Raw genomic sequence first — 26368 nt, 5'->3', positions numbered from 1 at the left:
TCAGTTCCACCCCTAGACCTCCAGGAAGGAAAGAGGGCCTAGAGACTGAGTTCAATCACTAACGGCCAATGATTTAAGCAATCATGCCTAAGTAATGAAGCCTCCACAAAAACTCAAAAGGACGCAGTTCAGAGAGCTTCCGGGTTGGTGGAACACGTGGACACACTGGAAGAGCGGTAAGCATGGAAGCTCCGTGCCCCTTCCCACACATATCTTGCCCTATGTATCTCTTCCATCTTTCCACTCCCGAGTTATATCCTTTTATAAAAATTGGTGGGTGATCTAGTAAGTAAAGTAAGTGAACATTTCTCTGAGTTCTGTGAGTTGCTCTAGCAAACTAATCAAACCCAAGGAGGCGGGGGGCAGTCATTGGAACCTCCGATCTATAGAGGGTCAGTCAGAGCACTCGATACCTGGACTTGTGACTGGCACCTGTGGGGGGTGGGGGCATCTTGGGGACCCAGCCTTTAATTAACCTATGGGAATCTGCCTCTATCACCAGCTAGACAGTGTCAGAGTTGAGTTGAATTGTTAGGACTCCCAGCTGCTTTCAGAAAATTGCTTGATGGTGGGGGGAAAAAAATCCACACACCGGAATTGAAATCAGAATTATACATACACACACACCTCTAAAAACGCAAAGCTGGATCACTACACACACACACACACACACACACACACACACACACACTGGTTTCCCATACGCTCATACACAACCACAAAAAATGGGCCACACGCATACTTGTACAAACGCACACTTCCAGAAATGGTAGCTTCTACACACATTCACTATCTGCGGGTCCACAGACAACTACACAACCACAAAAAATGGGATCTACAGAGTCGGTATTTTAAGCTTTGTGGGCCAATTTCTGTGGCAACTGCTCAGCTCTGCATTGCGCAAAAACAGCCATACATGACACATCGAGGTGCACGAGCACACACATTCAAAGTGAATTTACACACACACGTACACAACCACAAAAACTAGGTTTCTCACACACGCAAAACACAAGGGTACACAACCACAAAAATCCTGTCACACGCGTTCACAAAGGTTCATCCTCACACATACACACAATAACACAACCTGGGCCTCACACACATAAATGCACAACGACCACCCGGGACCCGCAAGCCCAGACCTCAGGGGCGGGCTCACACCTCCCGTCTTCTCTCACAGACTCGCGGTCACCTCACGCACCGCCACAGGAGGTCGCTCGCGTCCCCGCCCGGCCGACGCGCAGCCGCGTCACTACACGAAGCGGAAACGAGTCGCAGGGGCTCCTGGGAGATGTAGTCTGGGGCCTGGAAAGGCGCCGCGCAAAGGACTCTGGGGCTGTTCGTTCAGAGAAGGCGCAAGCGATATCCCACCCCTGGTCTGGAGCAACATCCCTTCGCTCCTCTCCTGGGTCCATTCGTGTCCGGGCCGGACAGATCGGAGCCAGCGCGGGCCTGGATCCCTCAACCTCACGATCCGGGAGTGGCCGTCCTGAACGGCGCCACGTCCCGGAGGCTTCTGGGAAGTGCAGCCTGAGCTCGCAGTGCGCATGCGCGAGCGCGTGCGTTACGGTCCGTGGGTGAGCCTGGCTCCCCAAACCCCTCTGAGCTCCAGGGGCAAAGGGGAGGGTGTTGGGGCTAGAAGCCCCCGGACGGGAACGTGTAGGTGTGGATGCTGGGGAGGCTGGGTTTGGTTGAAGGGATCAAGGAAGGGTCTCAGCACCCGAAAACATCTACGTGATTTTATAAGGACAGCAACAACTGGGGCCCTGGGAAGCGCTAGGCGGCCCTTGCGCGTGCGCGCGGCGCAGCGTGTTCCGAGGGCTGGTGTAGGGGCGGGGCCTCGGGCGGGCACGCGAGCGGCGATGACCCCAAGAGCGGCTCTGAGTGCGCGAGCGCGCCTGCGTATGCCTGCCTGTAAGTGGGTTGGGGCCTCAGGTCTGTGCCTGTGGAAAGGTCCCGGGAGAGGTGAGTAAGCGCCTGCGCACCGCGTGGCTTTATTTAGGGGCGGGGCCTCGCGATCTCGTGGACGCCTAGGGGCGGGGCCGCGGCTCGCCGACGTGTCTCGCGCGTGAGGGGGCGGGTCCAGCCAGTGCAGACCGAGGGCCGCGGAGGAGAGTACGCAGGCGCGGGGAGCGCGGGGAGCGCGGGGAGCGCGCCTTGCCTGCGCAGCTGCCGGGGTGGGCGTCGCCGGGACGCGACCCTGGAGGACAGGTTGAGTGTGGCTGTGGGTGTGTGCCCACGGCTGCCTGGAATTTTCCGCCCGTGACCGCCTGTGGGGTTTTGTCTGGTTGTGTGGTGACGGAGTGTGAGGTGAGGGACTGTGTTTGAAGCGTGTGGTGGCGTCGCTGTGTTGTGAGAGGAGAGCGGGTTGTGGCGTTTCTGCGTGTGTCTGTGATGGAGCCAGCCGTGTGGTGACGGGGGCGTGCCTCAGGACCATGTTCGTATTTCACCGCAAGGTCTGTGGTGTTTATGTGAGGAAGAGGTGACTGCGCCTGTGGGAGGAGGGCCGGGAGTGGGTATGTAAGTGTGGATGTGAGAATTTGTGTTGTTGAAGCGCGTTCGTGTGTGTGTGTGTGTGTGTGTGTGTGTGTGAGACCGACTGATGTAGGTGGCCGTTTATCGCCGTCTGGAGTGGCTGCGTGATTTGACCGGGTGGCTGTATGACTGCGCTTCAGTGGCTTTGCGGTTGTGAGTGTGTGGCAGTGTGCAACTGCGCTGTCGAGGTGTATCTCTCCCTGTAAGCGTGGAAGGAGGATCCTTGTGGGGAGGACTCTGAGCGGCTTTACGGGCGTGCAGGCTCCTGGCAAGGAAGTATGTGTGCTGTTGTGGGAGGCTTTCTTTCTCGGTAAAACAGGATAACAACACCCGCGTCAGTTTCGGGGAAATTATATAAATGGCGTAACGTAGTGAAATACTCCGTGCCGAGCTTGGCACTCACCAGGCCCTGTGTAGGTGCTGGGTGTTTGTTGGAGTGCTGGTGGTCGTTTTTCGTTGTCCCCGTGCAGAGGTAGAAGCGCGGTGGTGAACGCTGGAGAAATTTGCATCTCTGAACTTGAGATTGAGCAATGCTTCTCAGAGCTGGGGATCTGACCTCTTCTAGTTGAGAAGCGGTGCCCCAGTAGCCCAGCTGCTCCTTGTTGTCTGTTATTGCATTAGTGCATTTGAAGGGAGGGCAGTGTCTGTCCTGGTCTCTGGGACCTGAGGCTGCGTATGGTTGTGTGTCTGCTTCCTAACCAGTGTAGCTTGGGGGACTCTGGGACTTCTGGTTCCATCACTCAGTAGTTGTGTGACTTTGGGAGAGGTCACTTAAATTTCTGACCCTCAGTTTCACCTGCAAAATGGGGATAATAATAGTACCAATCTTAGGCCTGTGGTGAGCGTTAAGTAGAACAGTGCCTGACACAAGTAAGCAACGAATAAATGCTAATTGCTTTATTATTAACCTAATAACCCCAAGGATTCCACACCCAGAGAATCAAACCCACAGGAAGAAAAGCAAGAAGTGGAGCCTCAGAGAAAAAGTTGCAGGTTAAGAGATAAAGTAATCCTAAAGGCTAAATTGAGCTTAGGTTCAGAATTTTCTAGTCGGGGTCCTAGGAGGGCACGAACAGAGGGTCTTCCTTTATGGAGATATCCCTAGGGAGCCTGTGGTGTCAAGACGCAAGCACTCAGAGTTAATTTCTTTCATTCTGAGAAGCCCACTGGTCAAGACCCAGTGGCAGGGACTGAGGAGGAGTATCTCCTGATAACACAGCGATCTAGAGACATCTCCGTGTCTAGAGCAGGGTTTCTCAGGCTTGGCACTTTGTTTTTTTTAAAATAAATTATTTATTTATTTATTTATTTTTGGCTGCGTTGGGTCTTCGTTGCTGTGCGTGGACTTTCTCTAGTTGCGGCGAGCTGGGGCTTCTGTTTGTTGTGGTAAGCGGGCTTTTCATTGCAGTGGCTTCTCGTTGCGGAGCACGGGCTCTAAGCGCGCGGGCTTTCAGTAGTTGTGGCTCATGGGCTTCAGTAGTTGTGGCGCGCGGGCTCTAGAGCGCAGGCTCAGTAGTTGTGGCGCACAGGCTTAGTTGCTCCGTGGCGTGTGGGACCTTCCCGGATCAGGGCTCGAACCCGTGTCCCCTGCATTGGCAGGCAGATTCTTAACCACTGCGCCACCAGGGAAGCCCCAGCCTTGGCACTTTGGATGCTTTGGGGCAGATAATTGAGAGATGGGGGAGAGCTGTCCTATATATTTTCGGATGTTTAGAATTATTCCTGTTTTCTACTCCCCAGATGCCAGTAGCATACCCCTGCTGCCCCAATTTTAACAAGCAGAAGTGTCTCCAGACACAGCCTGGTATCCCCTGGAGAACAAAATCACCCCAGTTGAGAACCACTGGTGTACAGGACCATGATGAGGGCACACCATGAACATTTTCAGGGCGTGAGGGTGGGGAGGAGAGCAAGGGGGCTGGATGAGAGAGGTGATAAAGGGATAATGTTTCTGAGATGAGAAGAAAGGGTGTCCAAAGCCTGCAACATGGGTAGGCTCTGAGAGGCACTCATTCATTGAGCAGTCAGATGCCTGCCATGGGCCAAGCACCTTGCTAGTCAGGATGGACCAGGTTTCTACTCATTGGAGCTTGCATTTAGTAGAGAGATGAAATTAAATTTATAACAGGTGGCAGTAATTATTTTGAAAAGGAAAGCAGGGTGAAGGGATTACAGGGTGACTGTGGGTGCTGTTTTCAGTGTCGACACCCAGGCTTCCCATGGGCATCTCAGTCAACTCCAAAGCCAAGAATGGCCACCATCAGTGACTCCTTGGAATCCTTTGATCAGGGAATCTAAGGATTTGGCTTTTCTCCTCCCCAGTGCTGAGGTCTGGACTCTTAACAGGGAGAGGTCAGATCTCCAGCCCGCGACTGAGGCTTGGAGACTGGAGCAGTAGTTCTAAACTATGGCCTTGCAGAGAATTTAGAAATCTTAAAAGATAAAAATAAGACATGCCTGGACTCCATCCCCAGAGATTCTGACTTAATGGTTCTAGCAAGGGGCCCAGCCATCAGTATTTATTAAAAAGCTCCCAAGAGATTCCTGTGTACAAACAGGGTTGAGAGCTACAGCTGTGAGAGTTTGTGGGCTTCTCTGGGGCTTCTCAGAATGAAAGAAATTAATTCTGAGTGCTTTCAGTATCTTATCAAAGGCAGTCCCTACAGCTGCACTTCCCTGCAATAGGGACATTCCTAGCCCCATCCTACAAGTGAGGAAATCAAATCTGTACCTGTGCCAGCAGAGCAAGGGCAGGTCTGGCATTCAGATGCAAAGCTTATGTTTTCTGCTATAGCTGGGCTTGGGTCTTTGGAGAAAGTACCTTTCTATATCCCCGGCCTCTGGGGCTGGCAAGTTCAGGATAGAGGTGATCTTAAAATACTAGATAGGTGGTATAGCAAAAACAAACTCTGGCTGAACGGAAGCAATGTGTGGGTGCATTAATGGCTGGCTTTCAGTTATGTCAGGTCCCACCACAATTCAACACCCAGCACAGGCCCCCAGGATCACAGGGGTGCTGTGCCCCAAGGGGAGGCATGGCCACTGTCCAGTAACTCTTTATTTTAATTTATTTATTATTATTATTTTTTGGCTGCATTGGGTCTTCGTTGCTGCACGCGGGCTTTCTCTAGCTGCGGCGTTCGGGGGCCACTCTTCCTTGTGGTGCACGGGCCCCTCATCGCTGTGGCCTCTCCTGTTGTGGAGTACCGGGCTCCAGGTGTGAGGACCTCAGCAGCTGTAGCAGCGGGCTCTAGAGCGCAGGCTCAGCAGTTGTGGCACACGGGCCCAGTTGCTCCACGGCATGTGGGATCCTCCCGGACCAGGGCACAAACCCGTGTCCCCTGCACTGGCAGGCGGATTCCTAACCATTGTGCCACCAGGGAAGTCCCTCCAGTAACTCTTTAAGCTTGTTCTCATCCAGGTTCTAGCCATCCCTACCTTAGGAGCAGGAATTTAGCCTTGTGCTAAATTGCAAAGCCCCTTCCCACCCTAAGGTATGGGACTCTGGAAGAGAGGCCAGGTTTACAGCGCTGCCCTGACGTGGTGTGGGATCCAGCCTCTTTATTTGTGGTGGTGATGGTGTTTTGAAAAGGTAATTATATATATGATACAGAACGCCAAAGCGTAGATAGATGGGGAAAAGTGAGTTTTGAGTTTCCAAGCCTAGTGACCCAGTTCCCTTCTTCAGGGACAATCGCTGCTACCAACTTCTTTATTTCCCTTCCAGAACTTGTCTGTACCTTTTCAAACTCATGTATTCGTATCCTGTATTTTGTTTTTTCTAAGCATTTTCTCTATATCTTTATTCTCCTCATTACACCATATCTTGGAGATCATTTCACACAGTACATATAGAGCAGATTTCTCAACCTCAGCACAGTTGACACTTTGGACCAGATTGTCCTTTGCTCTGGGTGCTGTCCTGTGCATTATAGGATGTTTAGAAGTATCCCTGGCCTCGACCCATTAGATCCCAGGAACACCTCCCACCCCCAAGTTGGGACAACCACAGATGTCCCAGGCATTGCAAGTGTCCCCTGGGGGCAAAATTGCCCCCAGTAAAGAACCTCTGAGGTAGTGCTGCCTTGTTCCTTTTAAGAACTACACGGTGTCCCATATGTGCGTGTAACATTCGCTGATTTTCTTATTGATGGGCAGTTGTTTCCAATCTCTTGATAGGAGTAGTAATTGTAATAGGGAAGAACCTTTGTATTCTTTTTTTTTTGTTTTTTTTGGCTGCACTGTGAGGCATGTGGCATCTTAGTTCCCCCGACCAGGGGTCGAACCTGTGCCCCTTGCAGTGGAAGTGCAGAGTCCTAACCACTGGACTGCCAGGGAAGTCCCAGAACCTTTGTGTTCTTTTACAAGTTAATCACTAAAGGGAGGTTGCTTATAAGCTTGAACTACACATAATGGGTTTCTCTGGGAAACCCTGCCTCCCAGGTAATGAGCATTAAGCTAAAATACCTTTGTTTAGCCCATAGGAAACATCCTGACCAAACCCACCTGTGAATGACTGCAGGAAGGAAGAAATTAACACATCCCCTCAGAAATGTTTGACTTTTTTCCCTCCCTTTTAGTATAAAAAAATCTTGAATTCTAACTCAGGAAAGATGATCCTTTGGGACGTGAGTCATCATCATCTCCGTCTGCTGGCTTTCCGAATAAAGTCACTGTTCCTTGCACCAACAACTCGTCTCTCGATTTACTGGCCTGTTGTAGGGTGAGCACTGTGAGATTGGCCTCAGTAACATAATGATAATAAAGAAACTAACATTTGTTTAGCACTGGCACTGCTCTAAGTGTGTTACATGTTTTCATTCATTTAATTTTCACCACAGCCCTGTGGAGTCATTGTTATTTGCCTCATTTGACTGTTGAGGAAGCTCAGGCCCAAAGAGGACAGGGAGCATGTCTGAGGTCACACAGGTAGTGGGTGGCAGAGTTGGAAGCTGAACCCAGACAGCCTGGCTCCAGATGGATGCCCTTCACTGTAGGACTGTACTGCCTCTTCCTACAAACCCTGTCATTTTACACACATACGAGAACGTCTGAAGACAAATACCAGAAATGAGGTTACTGGGTTAAAGGGTATGTGCACCTTCAGCCTTAAAGATATTGTTGGGCTTCCCTGGTGGCGCCATGGTTGAGAGTCCGCCTGCCGATGCAGGGGACGCGGGTTCGTGCTCTGGTCCGGGAAGATCCCACATGCCGCGGAGCAGCTGGGCCCGTGAGCCATGGCCGCTGAGCCTGCGCATCCGGAGCCTATGCTCCGCAACGGGAGAGGCCACAACAGTGAGAGGCCCGCGTACCGCAAAAAAAAAAAAAAAAGATACTGTTAATTTCTCTCCAACCAGCACTGTGTGAGAATTCTTACTTCGGCCCTCTTAGTGTCAGGCTTCCTTGATGATGCGTGGTGTATACTGAATTAAAAAGGAAAAGAAAGGCAAGAAATAACCGTGTGGCTGTTGCTGAAGATATCTCATGTAAACTTTTAACAGCTAAGGGTGAAGCAGGTTTTGTTTACCCCATTGCACAGGTGAGCAAACAGGCTTTGTGTGGTTCTCCCACAGCCAATAATTGGCAGAAGCGAGCTTTGAATCCAGAATTATCTAATATCAAACTGCTGTTCTTTCCTCCCCAGCAGTGCTGAGTCCCTTGGAGAAAATTATTTTGTGGACAAGAATCGTGCTCCTTCAACTTGGGGTGTGTGTCAAGGGCAAACAGCCATGAGAAACCACAGGATGGATGCGTTGCCACTTCCTGGAGCAATCCATTTTACTTGAGGAATCAGAAGAGAAGAATCTGGTAAATGATTTAAAACATGATTTTATATTAACACACAGACTCAGATTTATCATGATGTAGGATGCAGAAAGTTATATGGATGTTTCAGAACAAAACAGAAGATTTCAAGGGTTTTATGTTATGGGGCAGCTGCATTGGGGTATTCTCAGGCCACAGAGCTAGCCATTAACCCTCCTCTACTGTGCAGGGACATTAGTCAGAAGTTCTCAGATGCCACGTGTCAGTGAAGTGCTGGAGCTGGCTTGCCCTGCCTCACATGAACCCATTTTGCACACCTTTCCCCAGTTCCATATTCAGTGACATCAGTTTGATATATTACAGTGGGCCCTGGTGGGAGTATGTACACCGTGGAAATTGGCAGACACTGCAAATTACCCAGCACATCACTGTCCCAAGGTTGAATACAGAGAGAATTCAGGCATCCAGGATTCTTTGTCACCATTTTCTACACAAGGGAAGCCTTGCTCAGCACAGTCAGAATTGAAGGCCAGGCCACTCGGTTTGTCACTGAGCCACAACTCATCAACCTTAGTGTGCTCTGCTCCAAAGCTCCCCAAGTGCTGTGGCACTCTGATATAACAGAGGTACATATCTCGTAACTGCGGTGCCACATTGACACCTCCCGAACCCTGCCAGAGAAGACAGTGCGAGTATTTGCCGTGTAGACCCTTATCCTGCTCCAAGAGGACAGACTGTGCTGCATGTGGATGGGGCTTAAATCCAGGCTTCATCACTTAAAGCTCTGAGATGTTGGGCAGGTCTTCTTCCCTCTTTCATCCTCAGAATGGAAACTGGAACCCATGTGGTCAGTTTGCTCTAAAGGTGAAATCATATAATGCATATAAATATCCAGTACAGCTCTCAGTCTCATACTTACTACTTTTATTGATTTTTAAATTTTTATTGGGGTATAGTTGATTTACAATGTTGTGATAGTTTCAGGTGTACAGCAAAGTGAATCAGTTATACATATACGTATATCCACTCTTTTTCAGATTATTTTCCCATATAGGTCATTACAGAGTATTGAGTAGAGTTCCCTGTGCTGTACAGTAGGTCCTTATTATCTCATACTTATTATTAACTGGAGGACATTGTTGTCACCAGGGGCTGAGCACATTTAACATGCACACACCTGAGGGCTTCCCCAGAGCATGTGAACAGAAGGACAGTAGACTGTTCAGAACAGAAGACTCACAGCCCACAGCACTGGCCACATGCCACACTAATGACAACAATAATGATAAATACAGCTACCATGATAATTGTCTTGTCTGCTCCTCACAGCAGCAGCCCTTCACCTTCCTTTTGCAGACATAAAGGATCAAGGTAAAGACCCAGTAAGGTTCAGTGTCTTGCCCAAGGTCACACAGATACACACAGGAATGTTGGTCAACTCACAGCGTGCAGTGGAGAACAGGAGGAGAAGGCAAAGGCAGATGTAGTAACAATAGAATTAGTTTCCCACGTAATGAAGTGGCACCTACTGCATGTTCAAGAGGCCCCTACCCCAGCTAAGTGGGCCAGGGAGGGCTCTTTGAAGAAGTGATGGTAAAGAAAGTATTTACTACTGGGCCATTTAGTCACTCACGTAGCGAATAGTTAGCCAGCCCCTTCCACGTGCCAGCTCCTGGTCCAGGGCACATGGGGCTTATGCTCAAGTGGTTGGGACAGACTGTAAGCACCAGAAGCAAATCACATAGTGTGTTAGCGAGGAGAACTGTGGAGAAAAGAGAAGTCAGAACTGGGAAAGGGAGAGGTGGGGGGTGATGGATAGGCGGGTCAGGGGTAGGTTGCAGTAATAAATACAATGGTTAGGGTGCCTCACAGATAAGGTGAGGTTAGAACAAAGATTGAAGCGAGTGAGGAACTGAGACAGGGGAAAGAGCATTGCAGGCGGGGTCCTGAGGCAGGACTGTGGCAGCTCATTCAGGGATTGGCAAGGAGGCCAGTGTGAGGAAGGGGAGAATTGTAAGACCTGAATTCATAGCTCATGGGAGGGAAAATAAGGCCAGATACTACATGTAGGCTCTTACCTAATCCTCACAACTCCAGAAGTAGTAGTTCTGTGTTGTCCCCGTTTAACAGGGGAGGAAACTGGCACAGAGAGGCTAAGTAATTTGCCCAAGGTAACACAGCTAATAAAAATAGTCATCAAGCCCAGGTGGTCCAACTTCAGAGTGAGGTGTTTAACGCACGCCAGGCCACCCAGCCGCTCCCTGTAACCCAGGTGAAGACAGGGCAGGGCTCCAAGCTCCTTCTGGACCTGTGAGTCTGAGTTAGGCAGGGCTGGTGTCCCATGGCTCCTTTCTGCCCTGTTGGAGTGACCTCATAGGCTAACCTCAGTGATCTCCAACCAGCCCCTTTCATCTGGCCTTAGCGCAACCCTGAGATTCCTCTGAATCATGCATTTTTTTTTAGCACCAGGTCATTGACAAAAGAGAAGAAAAGCCTACTTATAGGGCACATGAATGGGAAGGAACAAATGGAAGGGTCACTGTATTTGTTTCCCATTGCTTTGGTGACAAATTACCACCAACTTAGTGGCTTCCAACACACCTTCATTCTCCTACGGTTCTGAAGGTCAGATGTCTGAAATGGTTTAGGCAGGGCCATGTTCATTCTGGAGGCTCTGGGGAGAATGTGTGACCTTGCCCTTTACAGCTTCTAGATGCCACCTGCATTCCCTTCCTGCATCTTCAAAACTGGTGGCACAGTGTATCCAGACCTTTTTCTCTCTGACTCTGCTTCCATCATCTTCTCTGTCTCTGACCTCCTGCCTCCCTCTCGTAAGGGCCTTATGACCACATTGAGCCCACCTGGATGATCCAGGATCATCTCCCCACCTCAGCATCCTTCATTTCGTCATATCTGCGAAGTCCCCATTTTGGCCTTTTTTAGACCCTGCCCTTTTCCAAAGACAAGAGGGCTTGGAATGACTGCTGTTAGAACTGTTCTCTGTGCTGTGGTTTCAACATAAAATGGTTGCACTCCACCCCACTTTCAGCATGCCAGGAAGCATTTTGGACTGGTTACTAAGTCAGTCAATAATTTTTATTGAGCACCTCTTTGCACAGGGCGTGGTCTCACACATGGGAGGAGAGAGTGAACAAAACAGTTAAGGTGTCTGCTCTCATAGAGCCCAAGTCACATGGGGGAGATGGTACCTGCATAAACAAGCCCTTTTCAGGAAGCCGGGGGTACTGCACAGAAAATGGAGCAGTAGAATGGCATAGACTGTATACTATGAAGCAGTGCTGTCCTGTAGAAACATAATGCAAGGCAGAATTTTAAATTTTCCAGAAGCCATATTGAAAAAAGTAAACAAATTAATTATTAAAGTTAATTTTAATAATACATTTTGTTTAACTCAATACAGTATATCTGAAATATTACCGTTTTAATTCGTAATCAATATAAACAATTACCAGTGAGATTTTTTTACATTCTTTTTTTCTTTTTTAACTGAGTCTTTAAAGTCAGGTGTGTCTTCTACGTGTATAGTGCACCTCAATCCAGACACTTAATTGATCTGTATTTAAATTTCATAAAATTTACCATTGGAAAAGTAGATTCACACACCCAAGTTGTTCCAAACATACTTAAAAGTTTACAGTAACTGAATTAAGGATCAATTCTTAATTTTAGATTAATAATAAATTTTAATTCAGTGATTTTAGTATTTATCATTTATTATGGTTTTAATAATAAACAAATTGAAATAAAATTAAACATTTTCTTATTTCCAGAACTCCACGTCTCACGTGGCTGCTGGCATGTGTTGGGCAGCACAGGTATAGAGTGACTCAGGGTGATAGAGGGCCTCCTGTGGAGGTGATGCTTGACGTCTCACCTCTTCCTCTCCCACTAATGCACACCATTGAGATTACCCTTCTAGATTTCTGCATACCTATCTAATGAGTCCCTTCTCCAGCTGTTGCTTCCCCCTCGCCCATCCCCCACCACACACACCCAGTTTATTTGCCACATAGCCACCGAGAAAAATTTTGTTAAATGTTAGGTCAGCCACATCATTCCTCTGCTCAGCCACCAACCCCACATGATGCCTTATTGCGCTTGGGATGAATTCCAAACTGCTCCTCACCCCTTCATGATCTGGCCCCTCCTGCCCTCACACACCTCCTAGTCCACCACTCCCCGTCTTGCTCACTCTGCGTCAGCTCACCCGCCTTCGCACTTCCCTTCACATGCAAGCATGTGCCTGCCGCAGGGCCCTTTCACCTGTTGTACGTCTACCCAGAATGCCCTTCTCCCAGTGCCCAGGTGGCTCACACTGCAGTCACACTTCGGCTCAATGTTGCCTCCTCTGAGAGGCCTTTCCCTGCCACCCCATCACTCCATCCCCTGCTCGGGTCCTTTTTTTCCTGCATAGCAGTGATCTCAGCTAACACTGTGTTCTATTTTTTTTTTTTTTTTAACACTGTGTTCTATCTGGACCTGTCTTCCCTGCTGGAATGTAAGGTACTTGGGAGCCAGTACCTCTCTGCTCTAACTCTGCTCTCTCCCCAGCACTGGGGACAGTGCCTGGCACCTGATGAGCACTCCACAATTCCTTGTCAGATGGAAGAACAGGTGTCTGCCTGTCTCATTTGCCTCCTGATCTGGAGCCTCCTGTGATCTTAAGAACAGATAGTGTTGGCCGTGGTCCCTCCCTGATCCTGAGAAGGGGCAGGAATGCTTCAGAAGATGTTGTGACCTCCCACAATGTGCATGTCTGTGCACGTGTGTGTGACCAGGGTGTGGGGCCAGGGGATTCTTATCCTAGAGACCCTGGGACCACCCAGAAGGCCCAGTCGACTCATGACTTCTCTTCTCTCCCAGCCCCACCTTCTCAGCACTCTGCCCCTCTCCAAATTGAAACCCTCAAGGGGGAGGAAAGGATGCCTGCTGCACGTGGGAAATCCAAGTCCAAGGTAAGTAGTGGTTCCTCGTCCTTTGGGAAAGTTCCATCGTGTAAGAAACCATTTGCTTTCCTTCCATGGGAACATCCTATCCCACAGAGACCCAACCAAGACATAGTCCCTGGCTTCCTTCCATCACCACCACCGGGTGTGGGAGCATGAGAAGGGCCACTCAGCGTCCCCCCTCTCCTTTTTTCTCAGTGTGCACGTGACCATTCACCTATTCATTCAGCATCTCCAGGGTCTCTGCCTGTGCTGGGAGGAATACTCTCCCCAGAGAGAAGACCAGAGCCACCATGATTTCTCGAGGTGGACATGAGTACCCAGGTGGGACCTGCTGAGGCAGAGGAGGATTGGATGCTGTACTCCAGAGTTAATCTCTTGATGTTGCTTTGTTTTTACATGTACACCCCATTTTTACAAGGAGGACATCTCTCTAAGAGACTCCTCATAACCCTGTATTCAGGTTGAGTTAGTTGGAGCCAGGCCAGTGAGTCAGCCTCCTGAAATGAGCATGTTTCAAGACTAGATGATGAAGTGATTTTCTACAATAAGCCTCTTCAGTGTAGTTTCTCATAATAGACACTTTTGCCCTCTAAGTTATGTGTATTCATTCCCTATTGCCACAAACTTGGCCATTCAAAACAGCACACATTTATTATCACACAGTTTGTGGGCTGGAGTTCAGATACAGCTTGGCTTAGCTGGATCCTCTGCTTTGGGTCTCACAAGGGTGAAATCAAGGTGTCAGCAGCTGTGGTCTCATCTGAAGCTCAGGGTCCTCTTCTGAACTCATTGGTTATTGGCAAAATTAGATCCCCCTCCTGCATTTCATGTGGCTCCCTTCATCCCATCTTCAAACCAGCAGCAACAGGCCACATCCCATTCATCCTTCACATCTCCTAGACTTCCCTTTCTGCTCTCCTGTTCCACCAGCTAGAGAAAATTCTTTGCTCTTCGGGGCTCCTGTGATGACATTGGGTCCACCTGGATAATCCAGGCTACTCTCCCTATTTTAAGGTCAACTGATTAGTAACCTTGATTACATCTGCAAATAAACTTTTGCCACGTATAACGCAGACACATGTGGTTAGGGACGTGAATCAGCAGCCAGACTGCCCAAATTGAACCCCAGCTCCTTCATTTACAAGCTATTAGATCTTCAGTAAGTCACCTCATGTCTCTGGGCCTCAGTCACTGGCTAACATGAGCCAGTACATGCAGAGTACTTAGAAAAATGCCTTGTCTTTGTCAATGCCCCATAAATCCAAGTTGATATGCTTTTTATGCAACAAAATCTTTATCATGTTGCATTGTGTTTTAGTACACCTGCTCCTTTTGATCTCAGAACCGCAAATGTTTCCTTAATAGAATCCTGGCACCATGTATCTCCCGTGTTTGGAAGTCCAACGTTTTCTCAGCCATGTGGAAGCACAAGCCCACAGTGAAAGGACATGTGATTTTCCATTTCAGGCACCAGTCACATTTGGGGATTTGGCCATCTACTTCTCCCAGGAGGAGTGGGAATGGCTGAGCCCCATTCAGAAGGATCTGTATGAAGATGTCATGTTGGAAAACTACCAGAACTTGGTTTCTCTCGGTAAGGCTCTCCTGCCCCCATAATCCACAGCTGGCTCATCGTGGGACATGAATCAATCAGTCTAGTCAAGAAAACAGAAGCCACTCCAGTTTTTTTGTTGTTGTTTTAATGGCTTTATTTAGGTATAATTTACATATTATACAATTCACCCATTTGCAGTATGCAATTCAGTGATCTTTTTAATGTATTTACAGAATTGTGCATCCATTACCCTAGTCAATTTTAGAACATTTTCATTATCCCCAAAAGAAAGCCTATACCCATCATCAATCACTTTTTATTTCCCCCTGCCCACTAATCCCGCCAGATTAGGCAAACACTAATCCACTTTCTGTCTCTATGAATTTGCCTGTTCTTGGCATTCCATAAACATGAAATCAAATATGTTGTCCTTTGTGTCTGGTGTCGTTCACTTAAGGTAATATTTTTGATGTTCATCTACATGGTAGTGTGTATCAATACCTCATTCCTTTTTATGGCGAAATAATATTCCACATTTTGTTTATCCATTCACCAGTTGGTGGGCATTTGGCTTGTTTCCACTGTGTGGCTGTTACGAATATGCTGCTGTGAATGTTCACATACAAATTTTCGTGTGGATGCATATTTTCATTTCTCTTGGGTATATACCTAGGAGTGGTATATGCTGGTCATATGGTAACTATATATGTAATCTTTTGAGGACACCTGGCTTGTTTTTAAGAGAAAAAATTTAAAGTATTGACTTAACAGGTACTATTGAAAGGTGAATGTTAGACACAGATGGTAACTGCAGGACACAGCCACCATCCTAGGGCTGGGAGGACAGAGGGAAGAGTTGAGAGTTTTTAGGACTCTGAGGAAGGGACTCAGACTTCTGAAGGAGAGGGGTGCACTGCCTGGTTTATCCTCCTGAGGGGGCAAGATGAGGCTAGTTCTGGAAGTGCAGGGAAAAAAAGAAAAGCATAGATTGAAACCAGCAGTACCCCTATTGGTAGATGCTGACACGGAGCACCTGGCATAGAAGTGTGGATTACAGCAGATCAGAGAACGGTGGGCTTGGGAGCAGAAAGGCAATAGCTGAATAACCAGCCTCAGGAGTTTCTGGTCCAACTTTTCATGAAAATAGTTGGCTTTGTAGAGTTAGAAATGAATAACTCTGCTGGCTATGACTGAACTTTCATCCTTCTTATTCTCCACCTATCCTTTACATCCTCCATGCTCCTCTTGCACTAATAAACCCCATTTTTGTTGACACAAAGCTTGGCTCTGACAGCTGTGGTGCCCACATCATGCTCAGTTCCAGTGTTTTCCTGTGTGCAGGACTTTCCTTTCGGAGGCCAAATGTGATCACCTTATTGGAAAAAGGGAAAGCACCCTGGATGGTGGAGCCAGTGAAAAGACGCCGGGGCTTGGGTGAGTGACAGAGAACCAAGGCTTAGAAGCTGGCATTCTGTGTAAAGGTGCCCTCCATCATGAGAGGGCAACATCTTTAAGATAATAGTTGAGAGCCACTTTCTCCACCTCAGAGGCCCCAGGCTTGTGCAGAAAACGCAAGCCTCTTCAGTATGAGCCCCAAGAGGGAGAATAACCAACATTTAACAAGCTCCTTATTAGGTACTCTTTTAAGTACAGGTTCCTCCCAACAACCCTATAAGGTAGGTACTATTATTATTCCTATTTTATAGATGAGGAAGCTGAGGGCCAGAGAGGTTTGGTGACTTGCCCAAGGTCACCCAGCTAGGAAGTGGCAGCAGAGTTGGAGTTTGAACCCCAGCTTCCGGTCCCAGAAGCTCAGCTTTCAACAGCCTCATCCCCACCTATCCAGTCCCCTGCCTCGGCTTTCATATTTCCCTTCAGAGAAAGTGTGTCCTGATTTCTCTAATGATAGCATTTCAAATGATCAAACTTGCATCATTTTCTTCAATCCTTAAAAAAAAAACTAAAAATCTTTTCCATAACTGTTTATTTTGACTGCTTTTCAAGAACTCATTCCCTTTTCTCATAGATTCCTCTTTGGTTGGTCAAGTTATGGGTTTTTAAAATTTTTTTGTGTTTTTTGGTTTGTTTTTATAGATTTATGAGTTTATTATTTGTGGTAAAAAGCACATAACATTAAATTTACCATCTTAACCATTTTTAAATGTACTGTTAAGTATATTCACATTGTTGACCAAGAGTTATCTAGAACTTTAATTTGCAATACTGAAACTCTGTATCCACTAAATACTAGTTCTTCCCACCCCTCCACTGAGCCCTTAGTATGATTTTGACTACTATGGATACTTCATATTAATGGAATCATGCAGTATTTGACTTTTTGTGACTGGCTTTTTTCTGCTTAGCATAATGTCATCAAGGTTTCATCCATGTTGTAGTATGTGACAGGATTTTCTTCTTTTTTAAGGCTATATAATACTCCATTGTATGTATATACCACATTTTCTTTATCCATTCATCTGTCAATAGTCATTTGGGTTGCTTCCCCTCTTAGCTATTGTGAATCATGCTGCAATGAACATGGGAGTACAGATATCTCTTCGAGATCCTGATTTTAATTCCTTTGGGTATGTACCCAGAGGTAGGATTGGTGGATCATATGGTAGTTATGTTTTTAATTTTCTGAGTAACCTCCATACCATTTTCCACAGTGGCTGCACGATTTTTCATTTCCACCAACAGTACACAAGGATTCCAACTTCTGCTCATGCTCACTAGCACTTGTTATTATTTTTTAAAAATGTTTATTTATTTGGCTGTGCCGGGTCTTAGTTGTGGCACCTGGGATCTTCGTTGCCGCTTGTGGGATCTTCGTTGCAGCACGCTGGTCTTACTGTGGCATGTGGGTTCTTTAGTTGCGGCATGCAGACTCTTTTAGTGTGGCATGCAGGCTCTTGGTTAAGGCATGTGGGATCTAGTTCCCTGACCAGGGATTGAATTGGGCCCCGCTGCATTGGGAGCATGGTGTCTTAACCACTGGACTACCAGGGAAGTCCTCTGGGGTTTTTTTGATAGTGGCCATCCTTATGGTGTGAGGTGATATTGTGGGTTCAGTTTGCATTTCCCTGATGATTAGTGATGTTGAGGATCTTTTTATGTGTTTATTGGCCATTTGTCTGTCTTGGAGAAATGTCTGTTCAAGTCCTTTGCCCATTTTTTAACAGGGTTATTTGTCCTTTGTTTTTAAATTGTAGGAGTTCTTTATATATTTTGCATGTTAATCCCTTATCAGATATATGATTTACAATACCCATAGGTTGCCTTTTCCCTGTCGTTTTATTTGACATGCAAAAGTTAAGTTTGAAGTAGTCTCATCTGTTTTTTCATTTTGTAGCATGTGCTTTTGATGCCATATCTAAGAAATCAGTGCCAAATCCAATGTCCTGAAGCTTTTCCCCTATGTTTTCTTCTAGGAGTTTAATAGTTTTAGGTCTTACACTTAGGTCTTTAATTTTTTTTTTTTTTTTTTTTTTTTGCTGTACGCGGGCCTCTCACCGCTGCGGCCTCTCCCGCTGCGGAGCACAGGCTCCGGACGCGCAGGCCCAGCGGCCATGGCTCACGGGCCTAGCGCTCCACGGCATGTGGGATCCTCCCAGACCGGGGCACGAACCCGTGTACCCTGCATCGGCAGGCGGACTCCCAACCACTGCGCCACCAGGGAAGCCCCTTTAATTTATTTTGAGTTAATTTTTGTATATGGTGTATGGTAGGGGTCCAAGTTCATTCTTTTGCATGTAGATACCCAGTTTTCCCAACACCGTTCATGGAAGAAACTGTTCTTTCCCCATTGTATAGTCTTGGCACCCTTGTTGAAAATCATTTGACCAGATTTGCAAGAGTTTGTTTCTGGGCTCTCTATTCTCTTCCTTTGGTCTACATATCTATCTTTTTTTTTTTTTTTTTTTGCTGTACGCGGACCTCTCACTGTTGTGGCCTCTCCCGCTGCGGAGCACAGGCTCCGGACGCACAGGCTCAGCGGCCATGGCTCACGGGCCCAGCCGCTCCGCGGCATGTGGGATCCTCCCGGACCGGGGCACGAACCCGCGTCCCCTGCATCGGCAGGCGGACTCCCAACCACTGCGCCACCAGGGAAGCCCTACATATCTATCTTTATGCTACTACCACACCATCTTAATTATCAGGAAGTCTGAGCCTTCCTACTTCATTCCTCTCTTGCAAGATTGTTTTGTCTGTTCAGGGTCCCTTGAGATTCCATATGAATTTTAGGACTTTTTTCTATTTCTTGAAAAAGACGTTATTGAGATTTTGATAGGGATTGCATTGAATCTGTAGATAACTTTGAGTGGTATGGACAGTTTTACAATATTAAGTCTTCCAATCCACAAGCACAGGATGTCTTTCCATTTATTTATATCTTTTGATTTCTTTTAGCAATGTTTGTAGCTTTCAGTGTACAAGTCTTTCATCTCTTTAGTTAAACTTGTTCCTAAATATTTTATCCTTTTTGATGCTATAATAAATAGGATTGTTTTCTCAGTTTCCTTTACGGAGTGGTCATGGTTAGTGTATAGAAATACAACTGATTTTCGGGTGTTGATTTTGTATCCTGCCACTTTACTGAATTCATTGATTGGTTCAAACAGTGAGGTAGTTCCTTCTATTCCTATTTTTTTGAGTGTTTTTATCATGTTAAGTTTTGTCAAAAGCTTTTTCTGCATCAGTTGAGATGATCGTGTGGTTTTTATCCTTTAATTTGTTAATGTGATAGACTACATTTATTTTCCCATATTAAACTATCCTGGCATTCCAGGTATAAATCCCACTGGCTCATGTGTATGATCCTTTTAATATGTTGTTGAATCTGGTTTGCTAGTATTTTGTTTAGGATTTTTGCATCAGTATTTATCCAGGGATATTGGTCTGTAGTTTTACTTTGTTGTGATGTCTCTGGTTTTGGCATTAAGGTAATGATGGCCTTATACAATGAGTAAGTATTCTCTCTGCTTCTGTCTTCTGAAAGAGATTATGGAGAATTGGAATGATTTCTTCCTTAAATGTTTGGTAGGATTCACTAGTGAACACATAATGGGCCTGGTACTTTGTTTTTGAAGTTTATTAATTACTGATTCAGTTTTTTAAATAGATATATGCCTATTCACATCATCTTTTTCTTGTGTGAGTTTTGGCAAATTATGTCTTTTAAGGAATTGATCAGTTTCATCTAGATTATCAGATTTGTGGGCATAGAATTGTTCAGTTTTCTTTTATTATATTTTTAATTTCCATGAAATATGTAGTGATGTCCCCTCTTTGATTTCTGATATTAATTTGTGTCTTCTCTCTCTCAGTCTATCTAGAGACTTACCAATTTTACTGATTTTCAAAGAACCATCTTTTTATTTCATTGTATTTCTCTATTGATTTCCTGTTTTCATTTTCAATGATTTGCTCTAATTTTTTTTTCTGCTTACTTTGGATATAATTTGCTCTTTTTCTAGTTTCCTAAGGGGGAAACTTAAATTTTTGACTTTAGGTTTTTGTTCTTTTCTATTATATGCATCCAGTGCTATAAATTTCCCTCTAAGCACTACTTTCAGTGCATCCCACACATTTTGATAAGTCGTGTTTCCATTTTCATTTAGTTCAAAGTATTTTAAAATTTCTCTTGAGATTTCTTCTTTGACCCATGTGTTATTTAGAAGTGTGCTGTATAATCTCCACGTATTTGGGGATTTTCGAGTCATCTTTTTGTTAGTGATATCCAGTTTAATTCCATTGTGGTTTGAAAGCAGACACTATGATTTCTATTCTTTTAAACTTGTTAAGGTGTGTTTTATGGCCCAGAATATGGTCTGTCTTGGTGCATGGTCCATGTGAGCTTGAGAATAATGTTAATTCTGCTGTTGGATGAAATACTCTATAGGTGTCAATTATATCCAGTTGAATGATGGTGTGGTTGAGTTCCATTATGTCCTTACTGATTTTCTGCCTGCTGGATATGTCCATTTATGAGAGGAGGGTGTTGAAGTCTCCAACTGTGATAGTGGATTCATCTATTTCTCCTTGTGGTTCTATCAGTTTTTGTCTCATGTAGTTTGATGCTCTGTTGTTAGGTACATACATGTTAAGAATTGTTATGTCTTCCTGAAGAATTGACCCCTTTATCATTATGTAATATCCCTCTTTATCCATGATAACTTTCCATGTTTTTAAGCCTGCTCTATCTAGAATTAATATAGCTACTTCTGTTGTCTTTTGATAAGTGTCAGCATGGTCTACTTTTCTCCATTCATTTACTCTTAATCCATATGTGTCTTCATATCTAAAGTGGGTTTCTTATAGACAGCATACAGGTGGGTCATGTTTTTTATGCACCCTGAAAAATCTCTTTTAATTGATACATCTAGACCATTGACATTTAAAGTGATTATTGATGTAGTTGAATTTATATCTACCATTTTGTTACTGTTTTCTATTTGTTACTTTTATTTTTTGTTCCTGTTTTCGTCTTCCACTCTTCTGCCTTTTGTGATTTTAAATGAACATTTCATATGCTTCCATTTTCTATCCGTAGCATACTTTCTTTTTTATACTTTTTTTTTTTTACTTTTTAAACTCTTTTTAGTGGTTGCCCTAGAGCTTACAGTACACATTTACAGTTAATCCATGTCCACTTTTAAATAACACTGTTACCACTTTGTGGATAGCATGAGTACCTTATAATAAAATAATGCTAACTCCTTCCTCCCATCCCCTCTATCATTGCTATCATTTACTTCACTTATATATATAAGTATACATTAGCATACACACACATAAGATAAATATATAAGCATATGTAATCAAATACATTGTTGCTATTATTATTTTGAATAAACTGTTATCTGTTAGACTAATCAAAAATAATAAAAGGGTTTTTTTTTTTTTTGCCTTCATTTATTCCTTCTTCAGTGCTCTTCCTTTCTCTATGTAGATCCGAGTTTCTGACCTACATTATTTTCCTTCTCTCCAAAGGACCTCTTTAACACTTCTTGCAAGGCACGTGTACTGGCAACAAGTTCTCAGAATACTTGTTTATTTGAGAAAGTCTTTCTCTTTCACTTTTGCAGGAAGTTTTCACAAGGTACAGAATATTAGATTGGTGGGGTTTTTTTCTCAGTAATTTAAATATTTCATGCCACTCTCTTCTTGATTGCATGGTTTCTGAGAAGTAGAATGTAAATCTAATCTTTGTTCCTCTATAGGTGGGATCTTTTTTCCCCTCTGGCTTCTTTCAGGATTTTTTCTTTGATACTCTGCAGTTTAAAAATGATATGCCTAAAAAAAAAAAATTATATGCCTAGGTATAGGTTTCCTAACATTTATCCTGTTTCGTGTTCTTTGAGCAGCTTAGATATGTAATTTAGTGTCTGACATTAATCTGGGGAAGTTTTCAGTCATTATTCTTTTTTCTCTTTCTTCTCCTCTGGTATTTCTATTACAGATATGTTATTTCTTTTGTAATTGTTCCAGTCTTTGGATATTTTGTTCTGTTGTTTCAGTCTTTGTTCTCTTTGCTTTCCAGGTTTTGAGGATTTTATTGATAAATTCTTTAACTTGCAGAATCTTTCCTCAGCTGTGTTAAATCTACCAAAAAGCCCATCAAAGGCATTCTTCATTTCTGCTACAGTGGTTTTGATCTCTTAACATTTCATTTTGTTTCTTCCTTAGGATTTCCATCTTTCTGCTTACATTGCCCATCTCTTCTAATATGCTGTATACTTTATCCACTAGAGCCCTTAGCATATTAAACATACTTGTTTAAAATTTCTGACCTGATAAGTCAAACATCCCTGCCATATTTGAATCTGGTTTTGATGCTTGCTTTGTCTCTTCAAGTTGTGTTTTTTGCCTTTTGGTATATCTTCTAATTTTTTCTTGATAGCTAGCCATGATATACCATTTAAAAGGAACTGCTCTAAATAGGCCTTTAGTGATGTGATGGTGAGGTGGGGGAGGGAAGAAGTCTTTAGTCCTATGATTAGGTTTTCAGTCTTTTAGTGAGACTTCTCTGGATTGTGAACATCACAAGTGATTCTGTTTTTCCCTCCCACGTTAGGTGGGACAAGCTGGCTACAGCCAGGTGGAGTTGGATATTTTCCTTCCCCAGGTCAATTAAGCTCTGATAATACCTCAGCCTGATAGGCTCTGGTTACCTACCTAGTGTCCCCTGAGGGCAGGCCTGGTTAAGAGGAACAGACTGATCTGGCATATTTCAAAATGATTCCTTTTCCCCACCCCCTGGAGGCAGCCCAAGATAATTTTTCTCCTATATTTAACGTGAGAATCTGATCAAACTCGTAAAGGTAAATCTTGCCATATTGTGTGGGCTGCTTTGACTAGGTCCCCCTGGAGTTTTTAACTCTCAGAGTTGTTGGCACTGAGCCTCCAACAATTCATTAATTATAGTTTAGGTTTTCCTGCCCCAGCACAGGTTCCCATGGTGGTTATGCTTGTGAGCCTCTGCTCCAGTAAGCTTCAGTTTGTCTCTCCAGTCTTGGAGGAAGTGGTTCGCCCCATGCCCTCCCCTCTATAATGGATCTAAGAAGAGTTGTAGGGCAAAATGGTGACTTCCAAACTTTTACATGAGGAGCCAGAAACCAGAAGTCCAGTTTGGTTTTTTTTAATATTTGATTTTAAGAATACATTTTAAAAATTTACAACTTTATTGAGCCACATACTGTAAAATTCATCCATATTAAGTGTATAATTCAGTAGTTTTTGCTAAATTTACCAAGTTGTGCCACCATCTCCATAAACCAGTTTTAGAACAGTTTTGTCACCTCAGTAAGATCCCTCATGACCATTTACAGATAATCCCCATTCCCACCTTCAGCCACAGGCAACCAGTAATTTACCTTCTGTCTGTATTTTACCTTCTGCCTTTTCTGGACATTTCCTATAATAAAACTACATTCATCTGCTGAATAATGTATGGAGTTTAATGTGGTATATGGTATACATTTATTCTCTAAATAAAACCTTTATTTATTCATTTGCAATTGCGCTTCCCTGAATTTCAGTTATGAAGTGTTTCTATAAAGCCCTTACTGTGTTAAAACCATAATGAGACACTAAAAAGTTATTCTGATTATCATCGTTATTATGATAATGATTGCAAATAGCTTTATTTTTCTAGCACAGGAAAACAAATTGAATTTCTTGATGTCTTTCAGACTTAGGATCTAAATGTGAGACCAAGAAGTTATCTCCATATCAGTGCAACAAATCTGGGCAAAGCATCTATCAGAAAGCAGTTTCTACACCACAAAAAGTTCCCACAGGAAAGAGAAGCTGCAAGAAAAATTCAGTCCTAATAAAACCCAAGAAAGTGCATTCAAAGAAGAAATCTCTAAAATGTAACGACTGTGGGAAATTCTTTAGTCAAAGCTTATCTCTTAAACTTCATCAGAACTCTCATACTAGAGAGAAGCCTTATGAATGCAGTAATTGTAGAAAAGCTTTCAGACAGATCTCATCCCTTATTCTTCATCAGAAAATTCACAATGGAAGGAAAAGCTATGAATGTGATAAATGTGGGGAAAGCTTCATTCAAAGAACAACCCTTATTTTACATGGGAGAAGTCACGATGAAAAGGAAATCTTTGACTGTGGGAAGGCCTTGAGTCAATGCCAATCTCTCAGTATACATCAGAAAATCCACCTTGTCCAAAATGTCTACCAGTGCAGAAAATGTGAGAAAGCCTTCATTCGAATGTCATCTTTTTTACTTCATAAGAAAATTCACAATGGAAAGAAAATACATAAATGCAATGAATGTGGGAGAGGCTTCAGTAAGAAATCAGTCCTTGTTATACATAAAAGAATTCATACTGGAGAGAAAACCCATGAAAGTGAGAAGGCCTTAAGTCAGAGTTTACAGCAGCGAAGTCACCATGTAGAGAATCCTTATAAATGCAGAAAATGTGGGAAATTCTTTAATAGGATTTCATCCATTATGCTTCATCAAAGAATTCACGCTTCAAAGAAACCCTATAAATGTGATAAATGTGAGAAGATCTTCATGCGGCTTTCAACCTTTACTCTACATGTAAGAATTCATAATAGAGAGAAACTATACAGATGTAATAAATGTGAGAAGGTCTGCAACCGGCATTCATCCCTTATTCAACATCAGAAAGTTCATACAAAGAAAAAGAAACTGTTTGAATGTAAGGAATGCGGGAAGATGTTTTCTGGAATTGCCAACCTTAAAATACATCAAAACATTCATTCTGAAGAGAAACCTTTCAAATGCAATAAATGTAGTAAAGTTTTTGGCCGCCAATCATTTCTTATTGAACATCAGAGAATCCATACTGGAGAAAAACCCTATCAATGTGAGGAATGTGGGAAAGCCTTCAGTCACCGAATATCTCTTACTCGACATAAGAGAATTCATACTGAAGATAGACCCTATGAATGTGATCAGTGTGGGAAGGCCTTCAGTCAGAGTGCACACCTCGCCCAACATGAAAGAATTCACACTGGAGAGAAACCATATACATGCAAAACGTGTGGGAAGGCCTTTAGCCAGCGTACATCCCTTATTCTACATGAAAGAAGTCATACTGGAGAGAAACCCTATGAATGTAACGAATGTGGGAAGGCATTTAGCAGTGGCTCAGATCTTATTCGGCATCAGAGAAGTCATTCTTCAGAGAAACCCTATGAGTGCAGTAAATGTGGGAAGGCATATAGTCGGAGCTCATCCTTGATTCGACATCAGAATACACATTCTGAGGAAAAGGCTTAAGATTGTTTTAAATATGTAAAAGCTAAGAGGGAGGCTAGCAAAGTAGCAGAGACACAGGCATGGGAAAATGCATTTGTCTATAACATAAATTGTGTAAAAATGGGACAGTTTGATGGTGTGTCCCACTTTGAAACCCAAAGAGCAAAAGTCATTGGTGATTTTGACCTGAGTATTTGAAATCAACTGAGGCAGTGACTTTATCATAGGTCTTTGTTTCAAAATAGCAAGCTCAGATGATTGGATCAGTCATTTTTAATGAAGAGCATTCTTCATTTGATAAAAATAACTGGTACTTCATTTCCAATGTAATTTTAAAGCTATTTCATTGGTTATGTACAACAAAGTGAATTGTAAATCCATTTTTCTGGATGGAGCTGTGAGCCTGATTTAAGGTCACATGAAGAAAGAGTTTGAGTTTGTCCCTTAGAACTAGAAGTATCACACAGAAGGGATTTCTTCACAAACCAGGGTGCCATTTTCAGCTGGCAGAAACTTCTGGTTGAGAATAAAGAAGATTGAGTAAAGATAGCACTCATAATTGTGTGAAGCAATAGAGTCATTACCATACTGTCTCTATGGATATGAAGACATATGATCTTAATGGTGTGAAAAATCTAACAAGCCTGGGATAAGCTAATGAGGAAAAAAAAACAGGATGTATTGAAGAATGAGGAACTTCAGAACAAGGAGAAATCATTTGTTATTGTTTTGTTTGAAAATGAATTTATATTTATATGAATAAACATTGGTATTTTCATGTGAAAA

At 44.1% G+C, this 26368-nt stretch overlaps 1 protein-coding gene across 25 annotated transcripts; it reads left to right on the top strand.

Annotated features, from left to right (window-relative positions):
- Positions 1-26368, top strand: ZNF667 (zinc finger protein 667). 25 transcript variants are annotated; one of them, XM_067720553.1, is made up of 8 exons: positions 2114-2313; positions 7896-8077; positions 8183-8346; positions 12096-12140; positions 13189-13280; positions 14742-14868; positions 16171-16263; positions 24024-26368. In XM_067720553.1, exons 5-8 carry the CDS (start codon positions 13248-13250, stop codon positions 25601-25603), a joined length of 1833 nt encoding a protein of 610 aa, XP_067576654.1. In that variant the 5' UTR covers positions 2114-2313; positions 7896-8077; positions 8183-8346; positions 12096-12140; positions 13189-13247; the 3' UTR covers positions 25604-26368. The 25 variants fall into 25 exon arrangements, with proteins under 25 accessions (XP_067576648.1, XP_067576642.1, XP_067576651.1 ...); XM_067720536.1 differs by having other exon boundaries at positions 14640-14868; XM_067720533.1 differs by lacking the exons at positions 2114-2313; positions 12096-12140 and adding an exon at positions 1644-1662 and having other exon boundaries at positions 14640-14868.

Source organism: Pseudorca crassidens, chromosome 20, assembly GCF_039906515.1.
Source record: "Pseudorca crassidens isolate mPseCra1 chromosome 20, mPseCra1.hap1, whole genome shotgun sequence".
Taxonomy (NCBI): Eukaryota; Metazoa; Chordata; class Mammalia; order Artiodactyla; family Delphinidae; genus Pseudorca; species Pseudorca crassidens.
The sequence above is the reverse complement of the archived record's forward strand: the minus strand, read 5'-3'. Positions and strand labels throughout refer to the sequence as shown.